General features: G+C 39.0%; 1 protein-coding gene across 14 annotated transcripts in view; it reads right to left on the reverse strand.

The window, feature by feature from the left end:
• OPTN (optineurin) overlaps positions 1-16,438 on the reverse strand; it is a 71,483-nt gene that overhangs the window by 38,061 nt on the left and 16,984 nt on the right. For 11 of the 14 annotated variants that reach the window (XM_070055701.2, XM_070055696.2, XM_070055698.2 and 8 more), the window contains exons 5-7: positions 15,351-15,430; positions 3,308-3,410; positions 1,748-1,863 (exon numbers count right to left, since the gene is read on the reverse strand). In XM_070055701.2, the coding sequence (XP_069911802.2) occupies positions 1,748-1,863; positions 3,308-3,410; positions 15,351-15,430 (299 nt within the window). The remainder of the gene's footprint in view (positions 1-1,747; positions 1,864-3,307; positions 3,411-15,350; positions 15,431-16,438) is intronic. The other 3 variants (XM_089311749.1, XM_089311751.1, XM_089311750.1) reach the window with 1 other exon arrangement.

The raw sequence follows: 16,438 nt of genomic DNA on the forward strand, positions 1-16,438 counted from the left end.
ATGATTGTTTTAAGTAATCACACAAATTTACTTTTGTTATTTAAACACAGATCAAAGTAGTAGTTGGCTAGCAGTGCTTCTTGTATTAGTGATCCACAGATACCTTTTATATTTAAAAACGTTACAGGTTCTGTCAAACACACAGAAATTTAATATGGGAAAAAGGAAGTCTCCCAAGTCCTCTTAAAGATCAGAAAAATAATTTCAATATATTTATAGCAAAATACATGTAAATGCAGCTATGTGTAAATTATTAATCCAAGCGCATTAAACATCTTAATAAATCTGACAAATAATAGAAATTATGACACACAGTTTACGAAGGAAAACACCGAGACTTGAATGGTTAAATAAATAGCTTGCCCAAAGTAATACTACAAATAAGTTGTACATTTTTATTTATTTATTTATTTATTTATTTTACAGGCAGAGTGGAAAGTGAGAGAGACAGAGAGAAAGGTCTTCCTTTGCCATTGGTTCACCCTCTAATGGCCGCCGCGGCCGGCGCACCGCACTGATCCGAAGCCGGGAGCCAGGTACTTACCCTGGTCTCCCATGGGGTGCAGGGCCCAAGCACTTGGGCCATCCTCCACTGCACTCCCTGGCCACAGCAGAGAGCTGGCCTGGAAGAGGGGCAACCGGGACAGAATCCGGCGCCCCGACCGGGACTAGAACCCGGGGTGCCGGTGCCGCAAGGCGGAGGATTAGCCTAGTGAGCCGCGGCGCCGGCCTATATTTATTTTTTAAAGACTTATTTATTTTATTTGAAAGGTAGAATCAAAGAGAGATGGAGAGATGGAGAGACAAAGGGGGAAAGAGAGAGAGAGAGAGTGAGAGAGCTGGTTCACTTTCCAAATGGCTGCAACAGCCAGGGTTGGCCCAAGCCTAAGCCAGGAGCCTGGAAATCCATGCAGGTCTCCCACGGGGGTGCAGGGGCCCAAGCACTTGGGCCATCCTCTGCTGCTTTCCCAGGTAAATTAGCAGGGAGCTCGATTGGAAGCAAAGCAGCCAGGACTTGAACTGGTGCTCATATGGGTTGCTGGTGTTGCAGGTGGTGGTTTAATCTGCTGTGCCACAACGCCAGCCCTGTATACTCACATTTAAAATTTAGGTCTGTCTGTTCAAGTCCTTAGCTTTAGTTGCTGTGCTGAGCCAGATTATTCTAATACCACAGAGCATATTAGGATATGCTCAGAACCCCAGGAAACCATACACCTATATGTGGTGCTGGAAATATGCATGCCAACTCATCCAACATAACAATATCAACTTAGCTTTGTTAAGTTTTGTGTAACTTCTTACATCAAGAGAAACAAGCAAAGGTAAACTTCTCAATTTATATGTTAGTCTTAATAATTGATTGAAAATTACTGAAATAATTGATTGTGGTGGATTTTTTCCTAAACAACCTTACTCAAGTTCTTTTTGCTATTTTCAGCTTTCTTTTATGTTTGTTCACATCAGTTCTGTCAGTCACAGGGAAATCGGACTTGCAGCTCTGTGTAGGTCTTACGTAGGCTAATACACTTAACAAATGCCCCTAAACAGCAGAATCAAAGCCCCCCATCACTATTTCCCACACAAGGATTTTGCTTAAATATTAACCTATACATTAGTGTTTTCTGAATGCATATTTTAACTATTTCTCTTTTAGTAATAGTAAAAAAAAACCCAATAGCTTTATCTAGTGAAATACTTTGCAATATGTATTTTTCTAAGGAGGATGAAACTGATCTGTCATTCTTACTTTTCCTGAAGTCGCTTCTTCATCAGCTCAGCTTCACTGAGTTTTGTGTGAGCCTCCTGAAGCTCCTTAAACAGGGATGTCACCTGAAGGTTCAGCATTTCCACTTCATTGCCAACCTATCATACAGGAAATTCCAAAGGCATGAATTCCAGAGATGAACAGACAGCTTTGTGAGAAATTATTAGTAGCCAGTTAAAACTGATGGGTGAATTAGTTCAGCTTTGACAAATGATATTTCAAATACCTTAAATGAGAAGAAACGTTTTGGACACAGTTCTACTTCCCAAAAGTGTATTAACCAATCAGTTTGGATATACTGTGAAAATGATTTTATCACTATTAAAATTAACCCTACTCATGGTTTAGGTGGTCACAGATGACATAACAACTCGGCACGTATTTCCTTGCTGCCTGATGTTTCTTGTTTACTCAACTATTTTCATTGCATGTATAGCTTTTCTCCCGGCATCTCTGTAACTCTGTAAGTGAGTTTTACAATGCTTGGAAGTCTCAATGGTTTTTTATTATTGGTTTAAGTTCATTTTAGGTAACAGGGTCTAAAATGAACTACTACTTGCTGGTAGTCTCTGCACTGCAGTTTTCTATATGTTCACCATCTCTTGAAAGTAGAGGACTCAGCCCCCTGCATAGTATACAGCAGGCATTCGATAGACATACTTGTTGAGTAAATACATTAGCTAAAATGAGTATTTTATGTAAATACTTTTCGCATGGGCAACTGTGGCTATCATAACTTCATGGCTTCAATTTTCCTTTGCTTATGACTCTGTGGGCTCAAAGGCATGGCTCTGAGTTCCCATGGAACTCTGAATATACTTGAACCTTTATCTTTGAAACTGTTTTTTATTCAAATAGTACTGGGATGGAATCAAAATCTCTCAATTCTATTTCACATTTCTGAGTTATCTCTTCAAATGACCTCACCATAAAGCAGACAAAATTCTTTTTTTTATCTAGTTGGCTTACTCAAGAATTTAGAAGAGGTAATTGGTAAAGAAGAGAGATAGGAGTGATTTCACAGAACATTGACAAGGAGCAGGAGTCCATTATCATTACAACTGATTCTGAGTGAAATTCAAGCCAGGACTCAGAAATAGGGGAAAAATAGTCAACATTAATATGGGTTCCATAATTCTAAACACACAACAGGGGCAGGTGTTTGGTGCAGTGATTAAGATGCTGCTTGGGATGCCCACATCCCATACTGGAGTCCTGGTTTTGAATCCTGCCTACACTTCTGATCCAGCTTCCTACTGAAGCACACCTTGGGAGGCAACCGGTGATAGCTGAAGTACCTGAGTCTCTGCAACCCATGTGGGAGATCTGGATTGAGTTCCAGGCTCCTGGCTTCAGCCTGACCCAGCCCTAACTGTTGTGGGCATTTAGGGAGTAAACTAACCGATGGAAGTGCTTCTTTCTCTCTCTCTGCCTCAAATAAATAAATAAATAAATCATGCATGGTAAGACTCAAATCCAGCTGAAATCCTATTCTTATACCCACTGAGGGGAGGACAGGAGTTGTGCAATCTGAGTACCCACACTCTCTGTGCCTTTCTCCTCTTCATTCTCCTTTTGCATGCTCCCCTCTGTCTGGGTCTCAGACTCAGAACGGTCATTTGCTCTCTTTTCAAAACTGGAAACTCTGAAAAATCAGAACGCAGAAAAGTCACTTTTTCTTTGGCTTCAGGAAAAAAAGCACTAAAAAGAACAATGTTCAAAATTTGGATAAAAGATCAAGGATTTTTAAATCTATATTATTTATATTAGCACTGGTTTTGTTTTTCCTCATAAATGGGCAAGGATTGACTGAAAAGATAAACATGCACACAGGTAAAAGAAGTAACTCATCTTGTACATTGCCTATCTTCAAGTATCCAGAAATGTAAAAATTTGTGTGTGTGTATACACACAAATGCAGACACATGTGTGTCCGATGAGTGTATATGTCCCATTTATAAAACTTCAAGGACCAGCATCATGGTGTAGCAGGTTAAGCTGCCACCTGTGATACTGGCATCTCATATATGCACCAGTTCAAGTACTAGTATGTGTGGGAAAGCAGTGGAAGGTGGCCCCAGTGCTTGGACAGCTACACCATTGTGGGAGACCTGGATGGGGTTCAAGGCTCCTGGCTTCAGCCTAGCCCAGCCTCAGTTAGTGTGGCCATTTGGGGATTGAGTAAACAGATGGAAGATCTCTCTCTGTAACTATCAATTACATAAATAAATCTCTTTTTTTTTTTAAATCAGCACAGAGGGAAAGACTTTTAGGATTCATCAAAGTTTACAAGTCTCTGATTAAACAAAACAAAGAAATGAAGCACTCATATGGGATGCTGGTGCTGCGGGCAGAGGCTTAGCCTACTATGCCACAGTGCTGGCCCCTACTTTCATTCTTCTTCATAGATGTGTCCAGTTTTGTCAGCACCATTTATCAAAAAGACTGTCCTTTCTTCAGTGTATGTTCTTGGCACCTCTGTAAAAAATCAGTTGGCTGTACATACATGGATTAACTCCTGGGTTCTCTATTCTGTTCCACTGATCTATGTGTTGGCTTTTATGCCAGTACCATGCTGTTTTAATTACTATAGCTTTGTGGTATGCTTTGACATCAGGTATTGTGATGACTCCAGCTTGCTGGTCCTTTTCTTTCTCTTTTATTCTTTCTCTTATTTTTTATTCTTTCTTTTTTCTTCTCAGAATCTCTTTGGCTATTCTGGTTTGTTTGTGATCCCATATGAATTTTAGGATTTTAAAACAATTCTGTAAAGAATGCCATTGGTATTTTGATGGGTATTGCATTGAATCTATAGATTGCTTTAGATAGGATGGATATTTTAACAATATTATTCTTCCAATCCACAAAAAATATCTTTCTTCTTTCTGTGTCCTTGGTGATTCCTTTTATTATTAGCAGACAATTTTCATTATAGGGATTTTTTACTTCTTTGGTTAAATTTATTCCTAAATATTTAAATTTTTACAGCTATTATGAATGGAATTTCTTTCTTGATTTTCTTTTCAGAAGAGCATTACTGGTGCATAAAAACGCAACTGTTGGGGCCAAGGCTATAGCATAGCAGGTAAAGCTGCTGCCTGCAGCCCTGCATCACACATGGGCACCAGATTGAGTCCTAGCTGGTCCATTTGTGATCCAGGTCTCTGCTTATTTGCCTGGGAAAGCAGTGGAGGATGACTCAAGTACTTGGGTCCCTATACCCAGGTGGGGGACCTGGTTGATGTTCCTGGTTCCTAGCTTTGGATCAGCTCAGCTCTGGCCATTATGGCCATTTGGGGAGTGAACCAGCAGATGGAGGATCTTTCTCTCTCTTTATTTCTGCCTCTGCCTCTCTGTAACTTTGCCTTTCAAACAAATGAATATATCTTTTTTAAAAAATAGCTTTAACTTATGTTTTGTATTTTAGAAATAGATCTTCCAATAGTGAAAAATTCAAACTGTTAGAAATTCAAAGGGCTTCTTAAAGTCCTATAGTTTCGGTTAAGAATGCATTTTTAATGTCTAATAGAATTAATTATGCCATAGAATATTTTTTATTTAATGTTCCAATCATCAGAACCCTAAAACTATTATACAACCTCTCCCATATCTTATATTCAAAATATCTTATAATTTTGAATTTCTAAAAATCACACTCATAAACAGAACTTACTGAGTTCAGAACAATTTGATGAGATAGATAAATTTTTACCTCAAAGTGTAGTCTAAATGATTTTGCTTATAATAGCATTATGTTGCAGCTGAACAAATATAAAAATCACTAGTTATTTTTATTTTTTAATTTACCTTTTAAGTAATACAAATTTTATAAGTACAGCTTTAAGAATATAGTGATTCTTCCCACCATACCAGCCCTCCCACCCACACTCCCACCCCTCTGGCTTCCTCCCTCTCCTCTTGCTAGTCCCATTCTCATTTAAGATTCATTTTCAATGAACTTTGTACACAGAAGACCAACTCTATACTAAGTAAAGATTTCAACAATTTGCACACACACACACACACACACACACACAGAACTGGCGTTACAGTTGACTCTCATAATACAACTCATCGAGGACAGAGGTCCTGCAGGGGAGTTAATGCAGTGACTCCTGTTGTTAATTTAGCAATTAACACTTTTATGTGTTTTTTTTTTTTTTATTTGACAGGTAGAGTTATAGACAGTGAGAGAGAGAGAGAGAGAGAAAGGTCTTCCTTCTGTTGGTTCACCCCCCCACCCCCAATGGCCGCCATGACCGGCACTGCACTGATCTGAAGCCAGGAGCCAGGTGCTTCCTCCTGGTATCCCACGCAGGTGCAGGGCCCAAGCACTTGGGCCATCCTCCATTGCCCTCCCGAGCCACAGCAGAGAGCTGGACCAGAAGAGGAGCAACTGGGACTACAACCCGGTGCCCATATGGGATGCTGGTGCTACAGGCAGAGGATTAACCTAGTGAGCCACGGCGCCCGCCCCTTAACACTCTTAGTATGATGTCAGTGACCACCTGAGGCTCTTGAAATGAGCTGCCTAGACCTTGAAAGCCTTTAGAGTCCACAAACTGTCAGTATTTGGAAAAGGCCCTAAGCAAAGTGGAAGTTCTCTCCTCCCTTTAGAGAAAAGTACATCCTTCTTTGTTGGCCACTTCTTTCCACTGAGGTCTCACTCACAGAGATCCTTGCCAGCATTTGCCAATTTGCCAGATTCGCCAGCATTTGCTGTTTATTGATTTCTGTATGAACGCCATTCTAACCGGGGTGAAGTGAAACCTCATTGTGGTTTTGATTTGCATTTCCCTGATGGCTAGTGATCCTGAACATTTTTTCATGTGTCTGTTGGTCATTTGGATTTCCTCTTTTGAAAAAAGTCTGTTTAAGTATTTTGCCCATCTCTTAACTGGGTTATTTGTTTTGTTGTTGTGGAGTTTCTTGATCTCTTTGTATATTCTGATTATTAATCCTTTATCAGCTGCATAGTTTGCAAATAATTTCTCCCATTCTGTTGGTTGCCTCTTCACTTTCCTGACTGTTTCTTTTGCAGGACAGAAACTTCTCAATTTGATATAATCCCATTTTTAATTTTGGCTTTGACTGCCTGTGACTCTGGGGTCTTTTCCAATTGAATCTGTAAATTACTTTTGGAAGAATCTGATGATATGGATTCTTCCATTCCATTAATATGGAAGATTTTACAATTTTTTGGTATCAGCTTCTATTTCTTTCTTTAATGTTTTGTAATTCTCATCTTAGAGATCTTTGACATCCTTGGTTAAATTTATTCCAAGGTATTTGATTTTTTTGTAGCTACTGTGAATGGGATTGATCTTAGAAGCTCAATCTCAACATTGGCATTGTCTGTGTATACAAAGGCTGTTGACTTTTGTGTAGTGATTTTATATCCTGCTACTGTACCTAACTCTTCTGTGAGTTTCAATAGTCTCTCAATGGAGTCTTTTGGATCCCCTATATATTCAACCATATCATCTGTAAATAGAGATAGTTTCACTTCTTCCTTCCCAATTTGTTTTTTTAAAGATTTATTTATTTTATTGGAAAGTCAGAGTTACACAAAGAGAGGAGAGGCAGAGAGAGAGAGAGAGAGAGAGAGAGAGAGAGAGAGGTGTCTTCCATTTCTGCATGATAATCTATAATCTATAATCTAAAGATGAAATTAAGAAACCAATTTCATTTACAATAGCATCAAAGAGAGTAGAATATTCAGAAATAAATTTAATAGGGGCCAGCTCTGTGGCACAGCAGGTAAAGCTGCCGCCTGCAGAGCTGGCATCCCATAGGGACACCAGTTCAAGTCCTGGCTGCTCCACTTCCAATCCAGCTGTTACAGCCTAGGAAAGCAGTAGAAGATGGCACAACACCTTGGGCCCCTGTACCCACATGGGAGACCTGGAAGAAGCTCCTGGCTCCTGGCTTCGGGCTGGCCCAGTGTTAGCCATTGCAGCCATTTGAGGAGTGAACCAGCAGATGGAAGACCTCTCTCTCTCTGCCTCTGGCTTTTTGTAACTCTGCCTTTCAAATATATAAATAAATCTTAAATATAAATAAATTTAACAAAAAAGCATAATATCTGTACACTAAAACTCTAAAACATCATTGAAAGAAATTAAATAAGGCATAAATAATTGGAAAGGCATCCCATATTCATGGATCCAGATAGTTAAAATGGCAATATGCTTCAAAGTGACCTACAGATTCAATGCAATTCCTAACAAAATCACAGCTGTTTCTTTTTCTAGAAATTAGCAAATTTCTGAATAACAAAGGGAATAGCAAAGTACCCAGAATGGCTATACTGTCTTGAAAATAAAGAAAAATGTTGGAAGAATCACACTTCCTTATTTAAAGCTTTAGTAATCAACACAGTGCGGTATCAACATAAGGACAGACATATAGGGCAATGGGACAGAACTCCAAGTTAATGATGTTGCCTTCTGTATCATACCATACACAAAAACAAACTCAAAGTTAACCACAGATTTAAATTTAAGAGATAAAAATGAAATACTTAAGAAAAAACACAGGAGTGAATCTTCATGACCTTGGGTTAGACAATGGTTTCTTAAATATATCACCAAAAATATAAGTGACAAAAGAAAAGAGATAAATTGGATTATATCAAAATAAAAATAATTTTCTGCCGCAAACAATGCCATCAAGAAAGTAAAGAGCCTGATGAACATAGATGCAAAAATACTCAACAAAATCCTGGCCAACCGAATCCAACTACACATCAGAAAGATCATTCACCCTGACCAAGTGGGATTTATCCCTGGTATGCAGGAATCGTTCAATATTCAAAAATCAATCAATGTCATATATCACATTAACAAATTGAGAAACAAAAATCATATGATTATCTCAATAGATGCAGAGAAAGCATTTGACAAAATACAACACCCTTTCATGATGAAAACTCTAAGCAAATTGAGTCTAGAAGGAACATTCCTCAACACAATTAAGGCAATTTATGACAAACCCATGGCCAGCATTATATTCAATGGGGAAAAGTTGGAGGCATTTTCATTGAAAACTGGCACCAGACAGGGATGCCCACTCTCACCATTGCTATTCAACATAGTCCTAGAAGTTTTAGCCAGAGCCACCAGGCAAGAAAAAGAAATTAAAGGGATACAAATGGGAAAGGAGGAAGTCAAACTATCCCTATTTTCAGATGACATGATTCTATATATATAGGGGATCCAAAAGACTCCTCCAAGAGACTATTGGAACTCATAGAAGAGTTTGGTAAAGCAGCAGGATACAAAGTCAATGCACAGAAATCAACAGCCTTTGTATACACAGACAATGCCAACACTGAGATTGAGCTTCTAAGATCAATCCCATTCACAATAGCCACAATAACAATTAAGTACCTTGGAATAAATTTAACCAAGGATGTCAAAGAGCTGTATGATAAAAATTACAAAAGAAAGAAATAGAAGAAGACACAAAAAATGGAAAAAATCTGCCATGTTCATGGATTGGAAGAATTAATATCATCAAAATGCCCATTCTTCCAAAAGCAATTTACAGGTTAAATGCAATACCAATCAAAATACCAAAGACATTCTTCACAGATCTAGATAAAATGATGCTGAAATTCATATGGAGGAACAGGAGACCACAAATAGCTAAAGCAATCCTATACAATAAAAAAAAAGCCGGAGGCATCACAATTCTAGATTTCAAGACATACTACAGGGCAGTTATAATCAAAACAGCCTGGTACTGGTACAAAAACATGGATAGACCAATGGAACAGAATAGAAACACCGGAAATCAATCCAAACATCTACAACAAACTCATATTCGACAAAGGAGATAAAATCAACTCCTGGAACAGGGACAGCCTCTTCAACAAATGGTGCTGGGAAAACTGGATGTCCACATGTCGAAGTGTGAAACAAGACCCCTATCTTACACCATATACAAAATCCACTCAACATGGATTAAAGACCTAAATCTACACCACGACACCATCAAATTAATCAAGAGCATAGGGGAAACCCTTAAAGACATTTGAACAGGCAAAGAATTCCTGAAAAAGACCCCAGAGGTACAGGTAGTCAAAGCCAAAATGAACAAATGGGATTACCTCAAATTGAGAAGTTTCTGTACCGCAAAAGAAACAGTCAGGAAATTGAAGAGGCAACTGACAGAATGGGATAAATTATTTGCAAACTACACAACTGATAAGGGATTAACAACCAGAATCTATAAAATGATCAAGAAACTCCACAGCAACAAAACAAACAACCCAATAAAAAGATGGACCAAGGACCTTAACAGACCTTTTTCAAAAGAGGAAATCCAGATGGCCAACAGACACATGAAAAAATGTTCAGGATCTCTGGCCATCAGGGAAATGCAAATTAAAACCACAATGAGGTTTCACCTCACCCCAGTTAAGAGTGGCCCTCATACAGAAATCAACAAATAACAAATGCTGGAGAGGATGTGGGAAAAAGGGCACTCTATCCCACTGTTGGTGGGAATGTAAACTGGTAAAGCCACTATGGAAAACAGTCTGGAGATACCTCAAAAACCTGAATATAGACCTACCGTATGACCCAGCCATTTCACTACTGGGAATTTACCCAAGGGAAATGAAATCAGTAAACAAAAGAACTATCTGCACCTCCATGTTTATTACAGCTCAATTCACAATAGCTAAGACATGGAAGCAACCTAAATGTCCATCAACCAGACTGGATAAAGAAATTATGGGATATGTACAGTATGGAATACTACACAGCAGTAAAAAAGGATGAAATCTGGTCCTTTACAACAAAATGGAGCAAGCTGGAAAACTGCATACTTAGTGAAATAACCCAGTCCCAAGGAGATAAACACCATATGTTCTCCCTGATTTGGGAGAATTAATAGCACAGCTAAAATGAAAGCTATAGAAGTGAAATAGTCACTTTTAGAACCAATGTCTCAAGAATCCTTGACCTGATTGTTGAGAGACAGTTAACCATTGTTACTCTTTACTGTGTATATCCTTTTTGTTTTGTTTTGTTGGTTTTTTTCTCTGTTGTCTTCCTCTCTCTCTCATCTCTCTACTTCACACAATATGCTGAACTCTCTATGTTACACAGAGTTAATTATATGTATTTTAAGGCAATTGGAAAAAATCCCAGTTAAAAACAAGTGAGGGAATAAGAGATGGAGGAGGTAGTCTAAAACTGTAAAACAGTCTAGTTCTGCATACAGGCATATAGACTTATCTCCAGGGTACAGCCTAAGAACTAATCATGGGGCTCCAAACCCATAAGAATCAGTGGTATAAACACCATCTTCACTGTTACAATGATCATATTAAATGTTAAAGGCAACAGATAGACTGGTCTAAGTTTAAAAGGGATGATATAAATAACATCAAGTACCCAGTAAAATAATAGAATTTAAAAGGAAGGAAGGACCAACATGGGAAGCAGTCCACACAGCAGACTCCTAGAATGACTTTCACAGTAAATAACACTCTGACCTCAGAATCAACACATAAGGCTTCCTGGTCAGGCTGAAAGGCCTGCAAGAGCATTTCAGGCATGGAAAGACAAGATTCTGTGGGAAAAAAAAAAACAACCCTACACGGAGGACCTCTGTGAGACCTCAGAGGAAAGGAAGGGTCATCAAAGAAGGATACACTCTTCTCTGAAGGGAGAAGAGAACATCAACTTTGTTTATGGCCGTGTCCAAATACTGATGGAGTATATGGTCACAAAAGGCCTCCATAGCCCTGGCAGCCCACAACAAGAGCCTCAGATGATCACTGACATCATAAAAAAAGAGTGTTAATTGTTAAAGGAACAACAGTAGTCACTGTGCACTTGCTCCCCAGGTAGGATCTCTGTCCCTATTGAATTGCAATATGAGAATCGACTGCAAATTCTCTCCCCAAACTGTACTCTATATGTTGTGTGTGGGCGTGGGGGCAAATTGTTGGAATCTATGATTAGCATGGAGTTGGTCCTCTGTATATAAAGTCATACTAAAAATGAACCATAATGAAGAAAGAGATGGGAGAGGGAACGGGAGGTGGGATGGGAGCGGAGTGGGGGGCATGGGGGAAAGAACCACTGTATTCCTAAAGCTGTATCTATGTAAAAATGCCTTCATTAAATAAAAAAAGAAAGTGAAAAGAGAACCCATTGAATGGGAGAAAATATCTGCAAATCATTTATTTTAATAAGGGGCTTACATCTAGAATATAAAATGAACTCTCATAACTCAGGAAGAAAAAGACAACTCAACATATTAAATATAAATTATATGGCCCAGGAATCCTACTCTTAGATGTATACCCAAAGATGAAAAACATATGTCCAAGCAAAATTTGTATACAAATGTCCATAACAGAATTACTCATAATAGGCAAAGTAGGAACAACCTAAGTATTCAAAACTGATGAATGGATATACAAAACTGCTTTATATCCATATACAATGGAATATAATTCAGCAGTGAAAGGGAATGAAGTATTGGTTGCACTGTGAATGAACCTCAAAAGCCTGCAAAGTGAAAGAAGTCACAGAAGACCACGTATCTGTGATTGCCTTTACATAAAATGTTCAGAGTGGACAAATGCATAGAGATAGAAAGCAGGTTTAAAGAAAGAGAAGGTAGTATATGCTAATGGGTTTTAAATTTCATATTTGCTGGTGAGAAGTATTCTAAAATTATATTGTGCTGGCACTGCAGAACAGCAGGTTAAGCTGTTCTTGAGATGCCATCATCCCATATTAGGGTACCAGTTTGAGTTCTGGCTATTTTGCTTCTGATCCAGCTCCCTGCTAATGTCCATGGGAGAACAGTAGTTGATAGCCCAAGATCGTGGGCCTCTGCCATTCTTTTGGGAGACCAGGGTGGAGTTCCTGGCTTTTGGCTTTGGCCTGCCCCAGACGGACTGTTATAGACATTGGGCGAGTGAACCGCAGATGGAAGACCTCTGTCTCTCCCTCTCTCTCTATAGCTCTGCCTTTCAAATAATTACTTACAATTTTTAAAAAAAAATAAATAAGACTGCATTATGGTAATGGTTACACAATCATGTGAATATTTAAAAACATTAAAATGTATAGTTTAAATGGATGAATTGGGTACATCTTAACTAGTTTCAATAAAGCTGTGAGTATAATGTATGCATATTTCAAGGTAAGCTATTTCATACCTTTCTTTGGCTTCCTTGAGTACAATTTCAAGTCTTTCTACCTCTGGGTTCCTTCTTTTAGGCAAAGCAGGAATTGGCTCACAGTTAATTCCTTAAATTCCAAATAATTCCTGGCAAATTCTGTAGATTAGCCCCTACATTAAAACAACACCGCTACATTCAATACAAAGGTTGAAAGGATTTCATGAGAAAATAAAAATGCCAGAGTCTAAGAATAGAGTAGCTTAATATAGTTGGGACCAACTTAAAGGAATTTCCTTCTAGAACATTCTCCAGTCAACTCTCATCTACTAACCAAGACAGCTGATCCTGTGACACCTCTTCCTCCCTGTCGCCCAGTACCAAGCTCTTGCATGCTTTCTCCCATCCAAGTAGTAACCAGGCCCGACCCCACGTAGCTTCCAAGACCAGATGAGATGGGGCGTCTTCAGGTGGTATGGCCATAGACTCCTGCATGCTTCCTAAGGAAGGTATGCATACTGTGAGACTCCAGAAAGGCTGGCCTCACACCTCTGTCCTCACTTTGCTAAATGGTTATTGTGTACATAGCACCACAGCACAAAGCCCACGGATGCAGTTCAGCAGAGTTGCTGGGCTTTCTAGAGATCTGGTCTCTAGGGGGACTGTACAGGCCATGTATCCAGATCACTGGCCTATATCCATCTGGACAAAAACCAAAAGAAGCAAGCCTTTTCAACTTTTGATTTCAAATAATTACAGCAAAAAAAAAAAAAATGTAGGCACTATTAGTACGCCATCATTCTTCCTCCATTTCAAAGTCTGATTAAATCAAGAGATATTTCAATGACAAGCAAACAGAACCAGGGCTACCACTGTAATAACAAATCATTCAAGATGGCTTTGACCAAGCAAAGAGCAGCTAGTTTTTCAGCAGCCTTCTCAAGTTCACCTATCTCACAAATAGTCAGGATTAAATCTCAGTTTCCGGGACTCCAAATCGAGAAACCCATCTCGGACTCCACAGCATTCACAAGCAGAGTACTCAAAATATGAAAGTGTGGTTTAAAAGAGGAAGCAGTCTCTGCATGTGGATATAAATTAAGAGAAAGTGGCTTGAAAATTTCAAACAAGGCTTTTTTTTCTTCCTGGTACTTCCAGGAAAGTCTTTTCATATTAAAAAAAAGTAATTTGGGGAAACGTATAAACAATTTTAAGTAAAAAAGGAATAACTTTCTTTTACATCAACTGCCTGTTTGATGAAAGAATATTATCTAATGTTTATTTTTTCCTTTACACAAGCGCTTGGAAATGTTAACAGGAGACAATTTTTTTTCATGTTTTATAAGTCATTTTCTATGTACGTTCAGCAAGCTATAGAAAAAGGTGTCAGATGTCTATGAAGGAAGAGAGATTTTCAGACAACAGTCACTTAAAGGGACTAATACAGAAGTAACCTGCTTACAGAAGATAAGCTAATTGCCTGCTTTGGGTGTTACAACCTGCAGGGTCAAGAGGTTTAAGGGCTCAGCTCCTCTAACATCGCCCTCTTTATTTAACATGTCTATTTCCTAGTATCAACAGGTAAACCTTAGATTCTACAAATAAAATATCCAAGTATTTTCAAGAAACACCCACAGTGATTGAGATTACTAACAATATTGTTAGAGATATCATTCAATATTGGTCACCCCAGCTTGTAATTACGACAGGACAGGGAAATGGAAATTTCTCACTTGCAGAAGCTAGCAAGTCTAGTCCAGGTCAAACGGCCCTGGTAAACAAATTAGCAAATGGGGTCTTTTGATTTGGAACAAATTGCTTCTTCAGAGTGAGAACAAGTTTGTTTTAACTTCTCATGTGATGGAGATGAAACACTGATAGTCAGTATCAGCCTAAAAAGGCACCAAACATTATTTTTAATACTGGCTTTTTAAAAAAATGTTTATTTATTCATTTTCATTTACCTGAAAGGCAGAACACCAGAGAAAGCAAGGGGGGAGTGGGGAAATAGACAGAAAGAGAAAGAGAGAGAGAGACTGATCTTTCATCTGCTGGTTCACTTCCGAAATCCCACATAGAACAGCCGGGGCTGGGCCAGGCAGAAGTCAGGATCAGGAATGCCATTGCTGCCTCCCAGGGTGCACTAAGAGGAAGCGAGACTGGAAGCAGAGTTGCCAGGACTCAAACCAGCAACGCTGATATGGAATGCGGGCATCCACATGAAGGCTTAACCTGCTACCGGACAAAGCCCACGGATTCTGCTAGTTTGGCTGCAAACTTAAAATCCAGTCAAACCCAATATCCTTGAAAGAGCCTGATACAAATTAGAAAGAAGTTACTTTTCAGCCTGCCACGTGGACCCCCAGCCACAAGCGCAGAGTCACCAGGCTGCCCAGTCTGCCTGCCTGACAGCCCTAGTCTTTCTTCACATACGTTTTAATGGAGTCCGTTCTTGTGGGCCCGGGACTATTCTTATTCTTGATTTCTTTTACTGTCCCATTTGCTTCTGCTTCCTGTAAAAGCAGAAATGAAAGGGATTTAATGTAACCTGTCTGCAAGACAAATTCTTTGTCCAAAAAAAAAAACAGAAGATTAAGAACTTTGATGATATGCAAACAAACATTTATTTGTGGAATGCTAACATTGAAGCATTCAAACAAAGTAGAAATGTTCTCCTGTCTGCCCCACCAACCCCAACACACACACATATGCAGGATTATAAACATCTGGGCTAAGGCATGTTGTTGAACACACTCAACCTGGCTCCATCAACATGAAAGCCTCTCTCCTTGGCAGTTCCCCTCTTTCCCTAGATTAAGGCCACACAGATAGTGACAACTCCACATACGTTTCTTGTACAGTCTTTTAAGATGCAAACTCCTAAAACTGCTAGAGCAAAGCTGAAAAGGGGGCAGTTGTCTGTGAATGAGACTCACAAAACACTGTCTTTGCCAAGCTGTCTCTCGCTGGAAATTTGTACGCACTGTGAGCCACTGAAGGACCATGCAGACGTTTATAGGATGTGAAAGGCTTTTGTATTTCACTAAGCTAACACGGACAATAAAAACTGTAAAAGATGGCTTCTAGGTGTTTTGGATATATTCTTCCTAAATTTGGGGCAATGTTTTCCATTCACAGAAGAAGCAAAGTAAGCAAAACATTGTTTACACTAATAGTAACTGTCACTCATCTGTGACCCCTGAAAGCAACAGTTTCATTTGGAAACCTCTGACACAGTGCTTGGGCTCCCTGAATTCTGTCAAGTTATTTGCAGAAGGTTAAAACTCTTTGTTCAAACTTCTGTTTCAGTAATCTTTGGTAATTCACAGAGAGGGGACTGTGACAAAATATGCTTTCAATTGGTATTTTAATTCCTTTTATTTCTCTCTTGATTCTGGCCCCTATTAATGCATCTAAAATGTATTAGAGAGCATGGATAACAAGGTTATTAGGAGCCATTTCCAACCTTCTGAATCTTTAAAGAAACAAATGAATCAGAAAGTAAAGAATGTCGCACACTA

Source organism: Oryctolagus cuniculus, chromosome 13, assembly GCF_051225735.1.
Source record: "Oryctolagus cuniculus isolate XC-2025 breed Fujian yellow rabbit chromosome 13, ASM5122573v1, whole genome shotgun sequence".
NCBI lineage: Eukaryota > Metazoa > Chordata > Mammalia > Lagomorpha > Leporidae > Oryctolagus > Oryctolagus cuniculus.